Below are 21,037 nucleotides of genomic sequence, written 5' to 3'. Positions count from 1 at the left end.
TGGAAAGAAAATTCTTTCTATTTCTTAAGCATTTTATCTAAAAGTCTTGAAGTCAGAGGTGCTTGTTTTTAAATCTTAACACTGAGTCAGGAGGGCAGAAAAATGCCACGTGACACAGTTACCTGAACCTGACATTTTCTCTTTTTTTGAAATTTGTCTAATTTGTTATTAGTGGATATTGTTCTGTATGGTTCCTATCCCTATAGTACCTAAACATTATCCTACAGTCCCTCCTTGGACAAAGTATTTTGGGGTAATATAAAAGCGTCTGAAAATTTCTTGCATTTTCTTGCATTTCCACCTCACCCTGCTATGATCAGTAGTTCATGAAATGAAACTATTTTCATGGTTCATCAGCTGTGTTTATGAAAGAAGAGCACTTCAGAAGGTGGCTATAAGGAGCAGCGAGAGAGGAGGCCCTTGAGCACTGTAGTTAGTGTTGTATGCAAGATTAATTGTTTGAGCCTCTAAGTATAAAAGGATTTGCTCTGAAAGGAATTTCAAAGACCAAGATGGATATAATAAGAAAGAAATGCAAGGCAGACCTTTGAGAGGATGATTAATAGAGTTGTGGCTTATTAGATTGTCTAATTTACTTTGACACAGGGGGGCAATTGCTTTACTGTGTGCTCTTGAGATACTGTTTTTTCCCCCCCTCTATCCTCTGTGTAAAGCTGGCTACAAGGATTCACGATTTTAGTTTGATGTTGGTTTGAGTATATTTCAATATATAGTAAAGAGCTGACTCTGAATTAGAAAACCTTTGAGTGTTCAACTGTGATTTTGAATTTCACTGAATTGGTTTTCTTGTGTAACTGTTAATGAACTATGCAAGCATGTAGTGCTGGTGTTTTAGGGAGTCAAACAAAATAGCATGTAATGTCAGTCATGCAACAAACCTGGCTTGAAATACTATGTCAATGCACAAAAGGAACTGTGCTGTTCTGACATGAACTTTTCAGCTGGTCTTCCTAGCACATTTGAGTTTGTAACTTTAGTTCAATTCTTCAGCTAACAGTGCTGAAAGCCTGTGAATAGTTACAGACTGGTGTGTGAAGCTGAGTTTACGTTTTCAGAATGAGGAATACTATTTTAAGCATCACAGTATCTTTTCACAAAGCCCTGTCTCCCATCTCCTGCTCAATGTAAGCAGTCAGTTGGAAAAGGTAAAAGCATATTTAGGAATCAGCATCTTGTTGAGAAGTAGGCCAGTTTCTCATCTTTTTGCTATTATTTTTGCTCTGTTGTATACATTTTCTTTTGAAACACAGTATTGATTCATTAGCCAAACAATTTCAAGTAATGGCACAATTTTCATCTTGCTAGTGTATATGAAGACTAATTCTCATAATACCCATGGATTTAAGCCAATATAAAGGTGCCAGTGTGAAGTAAATTTGACCCACTCATTAGCAGGGCAGTGTTATTAATTTCAAAATGCAGTCTATAAATCAATCCACTTCTGCAGAAATCTGAGTGCAATTCTTATCTACCTCTGTTACTGATGAAACATTTCTGCAATCAGCAAGGAAGGCACAGAAGTAATAACACAGAAGTTTAATAGGTGATTTATTAAGTAGCAGATGGTAAAGCAAGAGGCAATGGCCATAAGTTACAGCTTGGGAGGTGCAGATTGGATGGCAGGAAAAGCTTTTCAGCTGTGGGTAGTGCAGCATGGGAAGAGGCTGCCCAGAAGGCTGGGGGAGTCTCCACCCTTGAAAGTTTGCAAGACTTGTCAAAGCAAAGCTCATCTAGAGCTGGTGACCATCCTCCTTTAGTGCCAGATTGGACCAGAGACCTTCAGAGGTCCCATAGCCAACATTTCTAAGGTTCTGTGATTGGGCTTCGCTATAAGCGATCATACCAGAGAATTCAAGATGAATGTTCTAAAAAGGATAATTGATCTGTCGGAGCCTAGGTTTTTTTTTTTTTTCCCCGCTTTTTTTTTTTTAACCAGAAGTAGCCAATAACCTCTGTTTGCTCACCACTCTAATCAGATGTTGGAAACTAGACATGGAATTAAAGTAGTTCCTTTCTAGTATAGGTATATGACATTCACAGTACTGGATTAGCAACTAATTTTGGATTGCTGACTACACCCTTGCATGAGCATGTAATATTAAAATAGGCTTTGCTGCTTCCTTCATGTTGATGGCTGCTTGCAGTGACTTCTTTTGTGTCTGCATTTTCCATTCTAATGAATAGCCTATAACAATCTCAGCTCTTGATTTTTTGAGTTTTATTTTAAGTATACAACAGTCTGCTTGCTAGGAGTAAGACTGAAATATCTTGGGGTCAACTCAAAAAAATCTTTTGGACACTTTCTGGCTTGCTCCAGAGATGGGAGATGGTATGCTTTTTTTGAAAGAGCTTGCAAAGATCTTTCAGTAACAAACTCTTCCAGAAATACTTAAATTATCACCTGTGATAATCTGGAGCCAGTTTGCACAGGATTCTCTGAAAAAGAATTTTAAACTCTGGTTGCAATTTACATAAGGAATAGTTGAGGAATGGGCTATTTTGGTCTTTGCACTAAATAACACTGACCATGTGTGCATTTATTGTGAATATTTTTTCCTCATTTTAGGGTAAAAAGTTGCCATACAGTCTTGGAGCAGATGCTGAGGAAGGAGAAGTTTCAGATGAGGATAGCGCTGATGAAATTGAAGATGACTGCAAATTAAAGCCCTGCTATGTATGTGCATATACACAGTTCCCAGAGCTGTTAGATCTCTACATTTCTTACATGCTTACTCCATAATCCTACTTGCAGTTGTTAGCAGATTAGAGTTTTTAACTTTGATTTCCTTACTATACGAAAGTTATATAATTCCACATTCAGATATGGAATGACATTGTTCGGAAATGCACACTTTGTCATTTAAATCACATAAATAACAGATTTAAGTACTTTAGGTACACTGGACTGAAAACATTGATGCCAGCACTGTAAGCATGCTAGGCTTTTTTCATATACAAATGTGTACTACTCAAAGCAATGGCATGATGGAATTGCTACACAATTTCTAGATGAAAATTATGAAAGGAGACATACAAATGAAAAAAATTTGAGGTGTGAAACATTATTGTTTTCAGTCCTTCTGTTTCTTGTTTTTTGACACTGAAGACTGCTTTCTGTTCCCTTTATTTCTTAACTCCTCATTTATTTTTCTGCTGTTAAGTTTAGTAACACTTTTTTTTTTGCTAAAAACTGAAACTGGTGTGCAATGCTAATACATGTTATCCAGCAGGTGTTTTTTTCTAGTCAGGAGACAGCCATGCTTCACCAATTAAAACTTTTGGACAAAATAAATACTATCTAGGGAGATGCAGAAAGAATAGATCAAATTCAAATTAGTATTTAGCAACTATAATGTTTATCTCCACTTTTGAATGTAGCCCAGTGAGTTTGCCTTGTTGCCACACGGAAACACGTATCTGTAGTTCTCATTAACTGGTTTTGGTTTACCTATTAGGTTTTTAATTTGTCTGTATCATTTATGCCTGCTATTAGCAATTGAAGGTTTTTCAGAATAGCTTGGGATTTGCTTTACAGGTGAGAGAAGTCCCCGTCTGAACTGGTTCAGAGGAAGCGTATGTTTATGCCAGTTCTTCCCCTATCCTGATGCTGCTAAAATGCTGGTGTCAGCAACATCTTTGTGGAGACTTAAGTACACCACACAGAAGGGCTGATTTGATTCCGCCCCCGCCTTAGATAAACAAACCCCCTTTATGCTACTGGACAAAATAATGATTAATTCATTTCTCAATTATTTAGAGGTTAGATTGCGCTTGGATTCCATTCAACCCCTATGTTCCACAAGACAGTCTCATACAGAAGTAGAGCCTTGCAGTAAACGCTTGAAGAATAGGATAAAATCAACTTGCTCAATGACTCAAAATGTTATATTTCTGTTACTATTTACTACAGAATCGGAAATATTTGGCATTAACTAATTTGAGGAAGCTTGAAGACTCTCAATCCCATAAATCTATAGGAATATGATTGTTTTAAGTACAGGTACAAACTTCCACTGGTGTAGGTGCAGGGGAAAAAGTATATATTGAATGGACATAACTCTAAGATTGCTCAACAGTTCTCAACCAACACAATGCCTGATTCGTTGTTACGTGCTGTTCAATAGGAGCGGTCTGTGTAATCCACATATGCTTTACTAACAAGGCTTGAGCACTTCTGATGAGATGATGCTTTCTTCAACAGAAAGACCCAAGACAAAATTTGGCAATCCTTAAAGCCAGTGCAAAACACAGTATGTCTTTGGGGCTAGAAAGGGAACATGCTAGGACAGAACAGTTGCTTTCCTCTCCTGTCTCAGGAGAGGTCTCGCACCCCATGGACAGAGGAATGTTAAGTGCACACTGTTGTTCTATAAGATCCATTTTTATTTTAAGTGCCTTATGTAAGAGGCTAGTTTGTGTCTGTATAGTCCATGTGACTTGTTAACAGTAATTGCTTCCTCTGTCTTGCCATTTGGAACAGGAATCTAATGATGCTTAGGTTGCCTGATATTTTGGAGGAAGTGTGTAAATGCATTAGCTGAGAATTCATGCCATCAACAGACTTGTGACTGTTTTGAAACAAAGAGCTAACACCAGGGCCAGGTTCTGGGGTGATCTACATGGTGTACTGTGCTTTGGTGTGGCAGGATGAATTATGTGTCAGGAGGACTAAAGAGAAAAAAGGAAAATGGAAATGGCAGTAAAAGCCACCAATAGAAAAGGCAAAATCAGGCAGGATTATGCAAGAAGCTTTTTTTTGCACAGAGAAAGGAAATGTTGGGAGCGCTGTGTGGCGTGAAGCATGTGTAGTGCTCCCTCAGGCTGTCCCAGAAGTGATGGACGTAATAATCTACTTTAACTGGATTTCTTAATGTCTTTCAGAGTAATGGTGCAACTGAGCACCAGGTGGAATGTTTTATAAGAACAAAACTGGAATCTCTGATAAAAGAATCTCAAATCAGGGACAAAGAAGATCCTGACAGCTTCACTGTGAGAGCACTGCTAAAGGCAACTCATGAGGGTTTAAATGTTAACCTGAAACAGGTATGTGGGTTTTTCCCCTTCGCATGCTCTGTTGAATATTAGACAATGCAATATGTATTGCACATTTTTCAGATGCGAAAGGCGATAACTTATGAACAACCTCTGAGAGTTTGTTTTATCCAAAATGAAAATTTGGAACTATTTCAGGAAAATACCTAATGAGAGAAATTTGAACAGTCAAATGTGAAGAGTGTGTTGTTACAATATGTTCTAATCTGGTTTATTCCTTGTAAGACTTGGAAGCAAGTAATTTGGTAAGTACCAATACTGCAAGCATGTGTCAAGCAATTTGGTTTGTGTCTAGGTTATTGGGGAAAGACCCTTTCTATTGCCTTTGTCCCATCAAGACTGGCTGTGATAACTGAAGGCGTTGTCTGCCTGTAGTGCTGACGGCTGTTTTGTGCAGCACTAAAACACAGGATTTTGCTTTTATTGCCCTAAGCAAGGTTCTGTTTTTTTCATGCCTGGACTGTTTTATATCGGGAATGATATGTTTATTTTCCTTTTTGACATCAAACTATTTTTGTAAAACAGTAAAATGTATCAGAATTTTGAGTACATCAATAGACAGTACCTTGAATGCACAGTTACCATACTTTCACAACCAGATGCAAACCCCAGTTATGTTAAATTACAGAGTGAATTGTTTGGGGGGGAATGTGTCTACTCTGTAACCGGTGTAGTCTTAAAGGTCAAGTACATGTAGCTCTGCTTTCTGCACATCTTCCCACTCTGTAGGGTTTATGTAATTCTTATCAATCTCTTTCTCCGAGGCTGGACCTATAAGAGTTTTGCCTGAAGCCAGGCTTGACTAGAAAAAACATACTCGGCTTGTGCTGATGCTTGAGACATCTGGTCAAAGCTGCGTTGTGGTGGTGTCATGGTTAAACCTGGCAGCCAAACCCCATGCAGCTGCTCGCTGACTCCCCTTCCCTGGTGGCACGGGGAGAGAATCTAAAAGTGAGAAAACTCGTGGGCTGAGATAAAGATAGTTTAATAGAGCAGAAAAGAGAAAATAATAATAATAGTGATAGAATATACAAAATGAGTGATGCACTATGCAATTGCTCACCACCCGTGCTGACTGATAACCAAGTAGTGATCGGTACTTCCTGGATCACGCCTACCATTCATATACTGAGCATGATGTCACATGGTATGGAATACCCCATTGGCCAGCTGAGCTGGCTGTCCTGATTATGTTCCCTCCCATCTTGTGTACCTAGCTCAGTCAGCAGGCATGGCAGCTGTCCTTGGATTAGGAGAGTACTTAGCAACAACTGAAAACATCAGTGTGTTATCAACATTCTCCTCATACTAAATCCAAAACACAGCACTAGGAAGAAATTTACCCCTACCCCAGCCGAAACCGGGACAGGTGGGAACAGGCTGTAAGAATGCAAAGGACAGAGCCATCTGACCCGACAGAGAAGGGTTATTTTCAGACTGTGGCTTTGCAGTGTGAGAACAGTGTCAGCTTGCCTGTTCACTTTAGCCTTCATGAGGTTGGAAGAGCAAACTCCCCATGTTAGTAAATATGATCAGATATGAGCCATTTCAATATTATTTTGCATTAGAATAATTACATTTGGTATGTTCTCAGGTATCTGGAAAAATGATTGGCTCTTAGCTAGCATTTGAGGGGGCAGGGAGTTTTATTTAAAGAACACAAATTGCCATAAGGTGTTTGTGTTGGATATGATGCCTGAGATTACCCATTACATCTCACTGACATGACCAGAATACTGAAAATATTTCAGTAATGCAATGGCGTTATTCGAACATCTGCCAGTTAATAATATAAAGTGACAGAATTTTTTAATTGACTTATTTTGCATTCTTAAGGTACATTTAGAGATCTCTTCCCTTGCTGCAACAGTTCTGTGTGAAGACTGATTGTACGTGACTGTTATTTTCAAGAGTCTTAAAGTAATACAGAGCTGAACAATTAGTAATAATAAGTTAAAACAACTTGAAAATTAATTTTTATCAACTGTTGATCTAGACAGGAGAAAACTAAATGGTTAAACGTTGTGATGGTTTGGTAATTCTGTAACTCATTAGCTAGCTTTGTTTGGTGGTGTTGTAAAGCTCTTTTCTAGTAGTTACTGTGTAATTGATGTACCAGAAAGGGATCTGTTGGGAAACTTTTCTACTTTTTTTGCTGGTCAAATCTCATTTTCCTTTACTTCGTCACTGATGTGCCTTTCATTTTCCCAAAGACTTGCTATTATTTTAAAAAAAAAAAAAAAAAGGGCATTCACAATGCAAGTTTGTGTACTAATCTCCAGTAATTATCAAGTGGGGTTTTTTGTGGGGAGGGAGGAAGGCAATGTGTATGGTACTGTCACTCAGGCCTGATACTGGTTTGGATTTGCTGTTGAAACTGTCAGCTCTCACTCTTACCTGAGGGAGACAAGTACTTTATCTGCTAAGGTTTCCTTCTACATTTTACAGAGACTTTCAGCCTGAGCTAGGAACAAATCTTTGAATGTAGATACAGAGATTATTGACTTTCTCGGACCTGAAGAAACCATCTAGTGCCTTTATCGTTATGATAGCCAGAAGTGAATTGCAACTTAGCACTGAACAGGGAATAACTCAAGTTCATAGGACTTGCTGAAACACCGGGGGAATATTCTTCAGCACCTTTAGGTCTTTGTTTTGCTCTTTAGAAGGTGAAGGGATGTGCTTTTCTGGCAAAAAAAGCTAGATGCTGCCAGGAATTATCAAACTGGTGTCTAGGGGCATGGTTATAAACATGAAACTCTGACTTCAGGCTGCCTATGAAAAGTCCAAATGTATCTGTTAGGGGAGATTTCCCCCCTGCCCTTTTCCTTTGTGGCTGTTTTCAAGTACACTTTCAAATGTTGTTGTGTTTTGTTCTTGCTTGCCTGTTTTTGCTAGACTGTTTTTTTTACATGGTTGGTTGTTGTCTTGAGTGTTAGTGTTAATATTTCTCCTTACTGTTAGAGGATTGCTAAGCTATCAAGTATGTGAAAAAATTAGAAGAGTCCTTAATGAGATTTTGGATTTCAGTTTGTGTTCACAGATCAGTATATTGTGTTTAGACTTTAACTCGCTTTCATTCTCACGTGCAATCACTATACTCTTGTAATAGTGAATCATGGTGATGTACTTATAAGTTGAAACTTATAAGTATACATTAGATTGAAACTATGTCTTTTAGAGACTGTAGCAGACTCCTTAAAGACACTTCTGAAGGTATCTAGTCACACTTTTTATTGCACTCTCCACAGAATCTGGACACAAAAGAAGGTGGAAAAAAGTCTCATAGTCGATCATTAATGAGCAACTTCGGCAAACACAAAGTAAGTAAAATGAGAGACTTGGTTTGATGTTCTAGATCTGACAGCATTCTAGAGACACTGGGTATGTTTTATTGCTTGAGACAAGCATGATGCGTATGGGGGCAGTGAGGAAAGACTAAGTGATTACACTTGGTATACTTATTGCTGTTCAGAAGAATATAGCTGCTAGCAGTATGGAGAACCCTTTAAAGATGATCACGCAAACTCAGAAAAAATCTTGCCTGACTGAAAAGATCATCGTTACTAATTGCTGTTCAGAAGAATATAGCTGCTAGCAGTATGGAGAACCCTTTAAAGATGATCACGCAAACTCAGAAAAAATCTTGCCTGGCCGAAAAGGTCGTCGTTACTAACGATGTGGAACTACTGATTTTCTGATCAAACCTGCAGCAGCAGAAAAGCAATGTAGACAAATGCCTTGGTGTATTCTTGTTTTCCAGACCTCTGTCCACACAGCTGACAATGTTTGTTTCATTCACGGTCCAATTTTACCCTGTTTCATACCCTGAGCAGTGCCAGGCAGAACATGCTCTTACTGTCTTTCCACTTGCTTTAAGGGACTGCTGTGACTGAGTACTGGCTCTGGGCTCCTGCTTTGTAAAAATGTGTTCTTTTCTGATCTCTTGATGGTTTTGCGTATAGTATTTATATGTTTGTGTAGCTGCTAGGTCAAATTGTCTGCTTCGCTGCATCTTCACTATGGCGGCTCTATTGAACCAAGCAAGAGCTAATATAATGCAAATGGGCGTGAGGTTTCCTTTTACAGCTGGACAGATAGCAGCCACCAAAAGGGACAGCGCGCCCGTGTTCCCTTCCATTCCCATATCCTGACAAATGTGTTCCTGTCATCCGCCTCCCCTATTCCCACACTCCCACGGTGCCTTGAGGCTTGGATTTATTGAACATGTAGCCTCAGCATGAGCTGATGCAACTGAAAGCTTCCTTCCTCCCAGAGTCAATTAGCAAATACCGCGTAAGTAAATCAGCAGATAGGCTTGTTGTGAAAGAGGCATGCGGCAGGTCTGCAGCCGAGTCACTGTGCCACCAGCGGCTTCCTCTGCCCCCAGCCTGCTAGACGCCTCTATTCCTCTTCAGCACTATCCATGGTGAAAGCTGCAGCTGAGTAGGGAGCACACTCTGTAATTGATAATCTGGGCAGCAGTTTAGGAAAAACAGGAATTACGAAATACTTCATAGAACTTAATCAGCCACCAGCTCATCTGCCCTGAAGCCAACGGGGAGCCATCAAAAATTCTCTAGGCAGACAATACCAGGACTCATTTACACTTTGATTATAAGCTTACATCAGTTTAAAGTGGTCATATTTCTTTCAGCAGCTTTAGGTAAGTGCACATTATTCACTCAGTATGTGTTGAGATCTGCAAGTACCTGTTGTGCATGATAGTGAACATTTCACATTGTAATCTGTGCTCGCTGATGGGAAAACAAATGCTGTGGAATGAGATGTCACAGACAAAAGTCAGCCACTAAAAACTGCTGGTTACACTGAGGTCTGGAAAGTATGTCAATTATTTAACTTCAACTAGTTATGCTAATGAATGTAGTAGGTTGGAAAGCCCATTCGTTTCATCTCTGCTGGAAAAAATAGAAGTATATATAGATTTTTTTCTTTGTTTTTTTTTTAATAGTGATTGTATTGTAGACTGAGGCAACAGGGACATCCAGTAACTTCCCCCTTGTGCCTTTGCAGCTAGAGGGATGCCTGGGAAGGATGGTTACTACTGATATTTTTGCAGGTACAGAATTATCCACCCAGGGATGTTGACTTATCCACCCAGGGATATTGACTTTTGGCCAGCTCTTGTGCCAAATGTATCCATGTATAAACTCTTTAAAAACTGCCAGTTGAGGGACAAAGATGCTAAGGCTGGAAATTCCTGCAAGTTAACTGCAGGAAGCATCCACAGTGCAGACCTTCGGATTCCAAAACTGAACCATGCAAATGATTTCCAATATAGTCAACTTTATTTCAGCACTAAACACAGCAAGCTAAATTATGTACATTATTGGTGTATCGTAGCAGGAGAAAAGAAATCTGTGCTCAATTAGCATCTAGCCATATGAGCAAAAGGATAAGGAGCTCTCAGTTACATTGTTAATTACCTCTTGATGAGAAAGGAATTGAAGAAACTCACTTGAAGCTGTAGTTAGTGCTACAAAAGATGTAATGTTGTTGAAATTGGAAACTATTAAATAGGTGCTTATGAAAAGAAGGTGCTTTTGAGATTTTAATCTTTTTATCATAGCTATTTTCTTTACTGTATACTGTAATAAATTAGAATAATTTGAATGCTTGTATGTGTGGCTCAAAAGGCAGCAGAAGGATGTTTGAAAATTTTGCCCAGACTCTGTTCTCAACTCCATGAATGAATTTGCTAAATTTTCTAAATTGGGGGTGGGAAGCATAGGTAGGGGAAGCAATGCACTGGACATTTAGATCCTACTGTGTGTTGCTGTTTGTTAAATATGATATGATCCATTGGAATATCAGCAGGACCAGTGCCAGTATACTGGAGGCAGTGGGGCGATGTTGTCCTCTCACATCAGGAGGGAACAGGGGCGGGAAGCTGCAGAATACGCAGTGGCCTGCAATGAACTGGCCAGTTTGCAGAAATAAATTATCTTTAGGCTTGTATTTGTCTGCTAGCCAGCAGATAAACCTGCTCCATGGCTGCAGGCTTGGATCCTTGGTGTCAGATGGAGTGAGATCAGGGCACAGATGATTTGTGTTGGCTTTCCTTCTCCACATGTATGGAAACACTTGACATACCACCCAGGGTTTTCTGCTGTCATTCTGTGTCCTTGTAGGACACTGGTCCTGTGCTGTAAACCTGCTGCAGCTCACCCACCCACCTGCTGTTAATTACAGTAATGTGAATTTATAGAACCACCCCATAAACTGACACAGCTGTGCTTGATTCTTTCCCAACAGAAAGCTGTGAAGGCAGCATCCAAATACCATAGTGCATCAGATGATGAAGAAAGCCAGCAAAAATCTTCTGGGAAGGAAATGGGGCAGCTCCACAGGTGAGCTATGAATCATCATAGTTTTACAGCTCAGTTAAAGCTAGAGGCATGTTACTGCTACCAATATTTATATGTCACTGCCTCAGGGAAGTCTGTTCTTAAGAGCAGGTCATTTATGATACTGCTGTTGGGGTATATTTTGCTGTGATTGCTGTAGCCCGATATTTTGATAGTGTAGGTTTTCATAGGGGTTGCAAACAGCAATTACCCTTAAACTGAAAAGAAGTGTGATAGTAATACTCTTCGAATGGAAAAATGCCAATCTACATTTTGCATGCTGTAAATAGTGCTCAAATAAAACTGTTTAGGCTAAATAAGGGTACGTCACAGCCCAGCCAACTTTATTACATCTGAGAATGTAAAGAAAAAGCAATCAAAAAAAGTGCCATTGAGAATGCATTTGTTGTCACTGAAATGCTTCGTTGCCTGCCTTGTTTTTGTTGAGAAGAGCCATGGTGCAGCTATTTCATTATGTTTTAAATGAAAAATTTTATTTGTGTAGTGTACAAGGGGAACAGTCATCTCGGAGCCTTCTCTAAGGAGGTTTGCCACATGTGGTTCCCTGTTCACAGTTGTTTATTTCCTTATTGATGAAAAGAACAGAAGGGGGGATTGAAATATGCTTTAAATATTGAAAAATTCCCAATTCGTTTTATATATTAAATATAACTCAGCAGACTGGCTTGTCGAAGAAAAACGGTGAAGCTGTGCCGAGCTCTGTCTGACCTAGTGGTGTACACGAACTCTGTGGCAGCCCAGGATATAGTAGATGACGGTAAGGCTGCTGGAATGAGATTTACACATTCCTTTTTCACTTTTCTGTTTGGCTAGGAAACATGTCTGTGTTCTCAAGGTTTCCCTTGGTTTTCAAAGATGTTTTAAAAGCAGAGTAGTTAGTTACCTGTCCCTTGGTTACCTTTCCCTTGGTTTCTTATGACATTCATGGTTTAGTAGCAATTTTAAAAATGAAGCTTTTTCAGGACAACCCTTTCCTGGTTTCACAGTTTTATGGAATTTGTCATCATCTTTGAACATTATCAATTTTAAGTAGCATTTAGTAAGGTGATAGATTTGAATTGTGATAAATAGATGTGTTACCTGTTCAGAAAGTGTGCACTTGTTTCACTAAACATGTTAGAGGCAAAATGGAAATCGAGAAAGTTGCAGAGGGATTTGTGGGAAAGGTCACCAAATGTACGTGAACAAACTGTGTGTCAAATTCTGTAATTACTATAAAATTAATTCCTAATTTAATAGAATTTAATGGGGGAAATTAAGGAGGGTGAAAGCAGCATGGAGAAACAGAGTCCAAGAAATCCTACAAGTACTTAGTCTTGTAGAGTTTCAGTCTTGTTCTGAGCTGAGAGACAGCTCAGCTCTTTCCGCAGGTCTATGAACCCATCTGATGGCTCGTGGCCCTCTGGAAAGAAGGGCTGGCTCATCAGAGCACAGTACTGCAGCTGCCTTTCATCTAGATCTTGCGCTTTCCTGATCCTAGCTGAAGAGATGGGCATGGAGAGATGGTACAGTTGGTCTAACTGCTCCCTCAAAGTTGGGTGCTCTTGCCTACGAACTCTTCTGGTCAGTCTTTTTCCCAGAGGGCAGAGATGATCAAAGGGGGTCTGCGCAAGGGGATAAAATGCTCGGAGGGAAGACTTACGAATTGGAAAAGATTGCTGGATTATTTAGAGAAAGGATGAGTTTGCAGAAACCTCTGTGAGAGAGAAACGGATTGAGTGCAGCTATTAATGTGTTACAAGGACAAGAGTAAAATCAAAGCCCTGCTGGGCCCATCTTGCCCCCAGCTGTAAGCTCTTTAGTGAGACAGTTTTGATCATGCTGCCATTAGTAGATTTCTCTATAGATTCTTCATAGCAGTCATGTCTGGGGTTCTGCAGGGGAAAAGGCCCTAGCAATTAGCGTAAGCTCTTGCTTGGCTTTCCTTGTAAGTCTGGAAACTTGAGGGTAGAACAAAAGACCCTCCTGGAAGGGGAAACTGGTGCCCTTCAGTTATGCAGTGTACGTGATTTGCATGTGACAAGACAATCTATCATTGTATCTTTTAGACTAAATCTAACGTTCCCCTTGATTAATACCAGTGCAACTGAGGTCTGAGTTCATGCCCCTGTCTCCTGGGATTGCTTTGTAACTTGTTTGTTGATTTAACAATACACACAGGATCAACAGGGAATGTGCTATCGTTCAGTGAAACAAGAGCCCACCAAGCAGTGCAGCAGAAGGCTGAACAGTTTATGCTTTACAACCAGAAACAGCTTACAAGGGTCTATCCATCAGCCTATCGGATTGACTCCAGCAATTTCAATCCTTTACCTTACTGGAATGTTGGTTGCCAGTTAGGTAGGTGTTGCATGAATAACTTAACTTTCCACTTCTTGTGTATGTGCTAAGTAAGTATCTTACACTTGAGTCTTCTCTTTCAACAGTGGCACTAAACTACCAATCTGAGGGACGCATGATGCAATTAAATGATGCAAAATTTAGGGTAAACGGCAACTGTGGTTATGTCCTCAAACCTCAGCAGATGTGCAAAGGTAATGTCCCACTATACATTTATTACTGTAAGTGTCGAGCCTTTCAGAAAATGTCTTCATGGTGAAGTTGCCAAGACACAAGAAAGAAAAATAAAAACATATGTAGAATCTTTTATATTTCCATAAATTCATAAGCTTATTTTACTTCAGAATTCATATATTTTTTTTTTGTCCTCAAAAAATGGTGTCTAACTCTCAGACTGTGTAAGTACCAGCATACAATCTCTTGCTGTTATTATAGATACATTTTGAGGGCTCCATCTTAATGTGTTTAAAAAAAGAAAAGGGTGTCCTAGGATAGACAGCTGCAAGCAAGAAGAACAAGGTGTGAGTGACCCAGGACCAAGTATCCAGGACTTGGTCCAGCTCTCAAGCAAGTCAGTGGAATTTTGTTCTCTTTAAAGGGAATTGGTTCAGTCCTCAAAACGCTGTTAGGTCAGGAGCCAGTGGTTTTCAGTGTTATGCAATGACAATCCTTCCATATTTTGAGGACTTGGGATCTGATTGTGCCCCTATATCTCTAAGTAATTTTCTTAATATGGCCATAAGAAATAGTGGCATTGATTGAAAGGTACTTGAGAAATGGTAGAGGGAGTTTGGGTACTTGAAGCAGGCACTGCTGCTGCAGCAAGCAGCTTACTCAACTCTAGTTGCTTGTTCTCATTAACATCTGGGCAGCTGTGCAAGAAACATGATCAGAGTGCTGATCTAGGTTATAGCTATTGGTTTTTTTGAAGCTACTACTTTACAGAAGAAAGTGTTTTGTTTTGTTTTTTTTTTCAAAGGAGTCTTAATCTTGCAAAACCCTACTATTAGAGGGGTCCTTTTTGTCTTGTAATCATGTAAACAAGGGCTGCTCAGCTCAGTAAAAGTTGTAAGAAAGTGGAATGGAGTTTTAAAATTCATTAACAGCTGCTCCATACTCTGTAAGTTACTTGCTTACAACTGAATTTTGGCTATATGTATGCATCTTGGGGGGTGATATTTATTCTGTGTATCTTTTTCCTTACGCTTCTCATTCCTTGCCATCTTTTAGGCACATTCAACCCCTACTCTGCTGATCCGCTTCCTGCCAGTCCTAAAAAGCAGCTTATTCTGAAAATCATCAGTGGACAGCAGCTACCTAAGCCTCCTGACTCAATGTTAGGAGACAGAGGAGAGGTAAGATACTCTGATACTAATAAATGCTTCCATGAGAGGTCCTGGGGTGACATGGCAGCGTGTGACTCAAAGAAACTTCCTCCTTACTTAAATACACCAATAAATTTCAGATATTGTCAAGCTTTTGGTCACTAAATACTGCATTTTCCCACAGAGACTATACCCTACACATGATGTTTAAGAACTAATTTGTTTCGTATTTTGAGGGTGACTTCACTTTTTTGAAAACTAGCCATAGCTGGCCATAGTTCTTGAGACTACAAACCATATATCAACTTGCACTTCATGATGCTATTTTGCATGGTTGTGCTGCTTGAAAATTTATGTGAATCAAAGGTTTTTGAATTTAAATTAATATGAATTAATTTTTAATATGAATTAATATGAATTTAAATTAACTCTGCACAAATTTCCTTAAAAATTGACCTTCACTTGTATCATTGGCTTGCTTTTAAAATACTTTGTTTTTAAAAAACAGATAATAGATCCCTTTGTTGAGGTGGAAATTATTGGGTTACCTGTTGACTGCTGTAAAGATCAAACCAGGGTGGTTGATGACAATGGTAAGATAATCTAGCTGATTTTCTCTTCTTAGAGTAAAATATTAAGTAATTATAAATGATTCAGTATCTGTTATTACTTTCTAAATTGCAAAGCTTCTTACCTAATGAAATCAAATGATTGTATTTAAACAATTTAATTCTGCTTTCTAGACAGAATTTCTGGTGTAGGGAGACAAGCAAGAGGTGAAGTACAAGAACTGTTCAACACAATATTTTTCTCCTGGATTGTTCTTAAATCTCCTTTATGCAGAAGTTCCAAAATTTTTTTTTTTAATTATTTGTATAAAATACATGTATAACTTCAAATGAAATGAAAACAGCTCATGTCCTAGGCAGTTTCACTGCCACCTCAGCCTTCATGGGAAGGAGACGAATAACAGAGTAGAAGAGTCCTTTGCAGCGGGAGAGGTGGCCATCAGTTCTTATAGGCAGTTGCAAAACCATGGGGAAAAAAGGGAGTGGTTCCTGTTTGTTTTGGTCTATCTTTAGTCTACCATAATTTTGCAAAACAACAGCTTGCGTTGGTATCCCAGCCAGCTACACAACCAGAATCATTTTGTTTGTAAAAGCAGTCCAAGAGACAGATCTCTCACTTTCAATTACTAACATAATGGGGATTGAGAGCATCTAGATCTAAAGAGCAATAAGTAATGAGTATTCATTTGTGTATTTGGTCTGCTTGTTTCTTATGCCTCTTGCTATGCGTCATGAAAATTGAGGCTAGTGCTTCCTATGGACTTGTTTCCCAAAACTTCTGTTTGTTTTACAGGGTTTAATCCTGTTTGGGAGGAAACACTCACTTTTACCATCCACATGCCTGAAATAGCTTTGGTGCGATTTCTTGTTTGGGACCACGACCCTATTGGGCGAGACTTTGTTGGACAAAGAACTCTGGCCTTTAGCAGTCTTGTGCCTGGTTAGTCCCACTTGTTTTCCTTGACTTAGAGATCTAACTGAAGAACAAACGCCTTTGAAGTTGAAGATGAGGTTATCAACATAGGATATATGCTTGTATCTCTGAGACTCCATGTTTGAACTTGGAAAATTCTCCTGGTATCTTAGTGTAGTATATTCACCATTACTTGAAGGAGTTTGGGTGTCTGTGCTTTTGGAAATTGCTACTGGTGTCTTATTTATAACTTGGAGGCTATTTGTGCTGGGGGGCTTGGAAAACCTGGGAGAACATAAGATAAGTTTTACTAAAAGCATAAGGTGGCTTACTGTATGTATTTCACTCTTATAGACAGTCATTGCCAGTTGTGCATAAAATGCAAACTGTTGATGATTTGTGGTGCAATATTTTTGTTTTACTAGGTTATCGTCATGTGTATTTAGAAGGACTGACAGAAGCATCCATATTTGTTCATATAACTGTTAATGAGATCTATGGAAAGGTAGGTATATCTGGAAATTTACATCTCTTATGACTTTTTTTTTGTTTGTTTTAATTCTTCTGATAAAAATGGATTTAAATGTACTACAGAACCTCACAGGATTTGTGTGGTTTCTAAATGATTCTTACAGCTTAGGTTCGTGGCATTTTGTACATTGGATTAGCAGTACCTAGCTCTCTGGCACTGATCAGTGATAAAGTTTAAACAAATTATTCAGCTTCTGATAAAAATGGATTTAAATGTACTACAGAACCTCACAGGATTTGTGTGGTTTCTAAATGATTCTTACAGCTTAGGTTCGTGGCATTTTGTACATTGGATTAGCAGTACCTAGCTCTCTGGCACTGATCAGTGATAAAGTTTAAACATTATTCAGATCATACAGCAATGAAAAAGCACAATGTCTTGATTCTCTATTGCCCTCAACTTGATGTCTTCATTTATACTCGTATCTGTATAGGTATCTACATGCACTGCTAAGCATTAGCATGCTCAAGGAAGCAAACTGCAATTCCTTATTCATAGTGTTTTCTCTGAGGAGCACTGAGCCAGGGCACCCGTTCACAGCACGCCCATGTCCAGTAAAACACTTGGCTCTCTCCAGCTGAGACACCGCAGTAACAGCGCAGACACGCTTCTGTCGGAGTGTTCAGGAAGCAGAAGGATGTAGCTCATAGCGTGTGGGGGTGCCTTGCAGGTGGTCAGCAAGGAAAGCGTAACATACTGTTACTCTAGTCTTACCATGCATGTACTTACGAATGTTCTTACTGTTAGCACCTAATAATTATCACGTCTAGATACAGTAAATACATTTCTTCAGTGTGTTAAACTAATTTTATTTTAGAAGTAAATGTTGAGAACTGTAACTGCACCAGAACATGGTATTTGACAAGCTATTTTTAGAAGCTAATTTAAGCTTTAAATCTTCTAGGTTTTAGTGCATATGTGTTGCTTTTCTGCAAGATTACTAATTTTGAAACATTTTTAAAATAAAAGTAAAAGCACAGTGCTTTTTCTCTGCATTTCTGCTTCAGCTGCCTTCATGGGCAGTTTACAAGAGGTTATTGGAGATAACTAGCACAAAGAAACTAAGGCCATATTCAACAGGATGCCTTTGTGGTGATTTTAAAAAAAAGAAACCCAAACACACCAAAAACCGCAAACAAAAAACCCCCACCTTTATGAAAGGTATAGGTTGAAAAGAACAGTTAGTCCTCAATCTTTCTCCCTTCTGAGAGTGGATGCAGAGAATGTCCTGTCAAATATGTAAAACCACAGTTCTGCGAGCACCTGAGGAAAACTCAGTGGAAGAGAGATAGAAAATAACATAGACGAGGCCTAGGGGCTGAGATTTGGTATAGTCCAGATCCTCACTTAACTCCACTGCCTTTATCCTCACTGATCCTATTAGATCACTGAATGATCTAATGATGGCTCTGTAAACCACTTAGATGTCTGTCTCACTCTTGGCATCCTTGTCTCAGCGCAGGGACCAGTTCCAATGTACTCATCTGCTCTTGCCTCCACAAGTGTTCCTCCCGCCAGGGAGGACAGTGGCGAGGCAGTGGAGGGAACGGCAGTAACTGCACCAGAGCTGTGCATGTTCTGTGTGCAAAGAGAAGCTTTTAGTATTCAAGGTAGACTTCGTTACTCCTAAATCAGTGTAAAAAGAAAAGCAGTAGTAAACAGCTTGGAATGCATCTGCAATATATACCTAGATCTGTACACATCTGGGTACATGTGTGAAATCACATAGAGTTTTGGTGATAGTCTGTAGGGGAGCCTGTTTGGCTATTGTTCTTGGCTCATGTGCTCTTCAAAGAAGAAAAATACTCAAGAAAAGTAATAAAGAGTATCTTCATAGGGAAGACAAAAGAAGGAGGGGGGGACACCCGTCGAGATTTGATCTCTGTATCACTTAGTCTATTCGTCTAATGCTTGCCTTAATGGTGGGCTGTATTATTGTTTCTAATGTAAAACAAAGCCTGAATGCCCATTTGCATCCTTTTAAGCGAGGATATCTGGTCAAGTTTCTGAGAGAGGCTGACATTAGACTAATAAATCGTTTTAAATTATTTGCTGTAGAGGGGTTATATTTACAGCTGATATACTATTACCTTATTTGCATATATCACAATCTTGAAAACATTAGCCAAACGTATTTACATTTTTTTGCCTTTCAGTGGAGCCCTTTAATCCTCAATCCCAGTTACACAATATTGCACTTTCTAGGAGCCACAAAGGTAGACTTCGTTAGCATGCACTTTGCACTTGCTGGGCACAGATTTTTTGAATGGTTCCTAATCGCATGATCTGCAACTACCAAACTTACATCATTCTTCATTCAGACTCTGAAACATTTGAATATTGCTTTGATGAAGCCCATGCATAGAACTCCCAAGTTAATGTGTAGCCTGTCACTGCAGTACGCTTCTTACAGTCTCGTCATCTCTGATTAGGAGACTTTGAGCAAGCTTCTCTCGTAATTGTGGCAGGCTGCCATCCTAATGAGGAGAAATAGAGACATGCATGAATTCATGGAGACCTATGCTGATAGTTCCTTGGTCAGAGTAGATGTGAATTGCTTGGTGTGAATTTTTGCTTTGCTACATTTTTAACTTTGTCTTCATCATTCATAAATACTCTGAAAGCAGCCCTTTTCATTGTGCTCATTATATAATAGTCTGAACTCACTCGAAACTGTGGTTATTCTTGTCCTTTCAGAATAAGCAGCTGATAGGACTCAGAGGGTTGTTTAACAAGAACCCTAAGCACAATTCTGCTGAAACCAGTGGGCACTATGTACGGAAGCGATCTATCGGTGATCGAATTCTCCGGCGCACAGCCAGTGCACCAGCGAAAGGTAGAAAGAAAAGTAAGATGGGTTTTCTGGAAGCTACTGAAATTAAAGACAGTGCATCTGAACCAATAGACTTGAAAGACAAAGAAGGAGTTGTAAGGCGTACAAGCCGGAGTTTGCAAGCACGTCCTGCTTCTATGCCCGTGGACAAATATCTTCTTGTAGGACTGCCATGCCCAGAAGATGAAACTGCCCGAGATGCCAAAGGAAAAGAAAACGCATCTGGTAAGATGTTTCCAAAATTACTTTTGAATGTAGTAAGTTGAAATAGCCTATTAAAAGGCTTAGTTCTGCAGTCCCTATGCAAATAGTTTTATTCAACTCAAATAAGAGTTACTGGGAAAAATTACATATGCTTAATTTTGTAGTATTTTAACAGCTCCTTAAACTCTTTCATAAGGACACCCTGGAAAGCTGTCTACACTCCAAACTAGGCAAATGAATTACAGTAATTTCTGGAAGTGCTCTTAAAAGGACACTTGCCAAATTTCTTTTTGTAATTTAAGAACCAACCTTCAATTATGCATTATCGATTTACTGTTTGCTACTGTCTGTTTACTTACGAAAACAGGGCTGCTGGCATGGGTGGGTTTTCTCTCCTCATTTTCAAGGAGGAAGAACAGCATGCAGCATATGTTTTTGGAAATAGCGTGTGTAAAGAGTAATGCAGACTTTCAAATAGATGTAAAAGGGGTAAAAGTAGGTCAAACTGTATCCAACAGTTGATATTCTCCTCTTAACCTACGTTTCTTAATTTGATTAATTTATATGGAAAGCATGTTGTGTTAAGATAAAACTTTGGTCTTATATTATTGATACAATACAATTTAATTCTTAAAATAGCTTTTTTCTAAGTGTATTCAGCAATAAAAGTCCTGGTTTTGAAATCCAGTTATTCCCATGACTACAGCAAAGTTAGTGCTTGACCTGCATAGTATTTGATTTACTGGAATATTTAAATAAGTCTAGGAAGCTTTGAATACATTGGCTGTAATTCATTAGACGTGCTGTCTCCACTCTGAGCTTGTCCCTAGTCTAGGGCATCTATACTGCTTTTTGGGGC

General features: G+C 39.2%; 1 protein-coding gene across 1 annotated transcript in view; it reads left to right on the top strand.

Annotated features, from left to right (window-relative positions):
* PLCH1 (phospholipase C, eta 1) overlaps positions 1-21,037 on the top strand; it is a 54,774-nt gene that overhangs the window by 29,372 nt on the left and 4,365 nt on the right. Inside the window, exons 10-22 of the mRNA XM_009576917.1 lie at positions 2,588-2,695; positions 4,903-5,064; positions 8,325-8,396; positions 11,350-11,444; positions 12,122-12,219; positions 13,623-13,802; positions 13,889-13,996; positions 15,033-15,157; positions 15,636-15,720; positions 16,490-16,636; positions 17,035-17,114; positions 19,298-19,357; positions 19,839-20,199. Coding sequence (XP_009575212.1) covers positions 2,588-2,695; positions 4,903-5,064; positions 8,325-8,396; positions 11,350-11,444; positions 12,122-12,219; positions 13,623-13,802; positions 13,889-13,996; positions 15,033-15,157; positions 15,636-15,720; positions 16,490-16,636; positions 17,035-17,114; positions 19,298-19,357; positions 19,839-20,199 — 1,681 coding nt within the window. The remainder of the gene's footprint in view (positions 1-2,587; positions 2,696-4,902; positions 5,065-8,324; positions 8,397-11,349; positions 11,445-12,121; positions 12,220-13,622; positions 13,803-13,888; positions 13,997-15,032; positions 15,158-15,635; positions 15,721-16,489; positions 16,637-17,034; positions 17,115-19,297; positions 19,358-19,838; positions 20,200-21,037) is intronic.

This window comes from Fulmarus glacialis, unplaced genomic scaffold, assembly GCF_000690835.1.
Source record: "Fulmarus glacialis isolate BGI_N327 unplaced genomic scaffold, ASM69083v1 scaffold2284, whole genome shotgun sequence".
Lineage (NCBI taxonomy): Eukaryota > Metazoa > Chordata > Aves > Procellariiformes > Procellariidae > Fulmarus > Fulmarus glacialis.
This window is presented reverse-complemented; position numbering and strand designations above follow the sequence as displayed.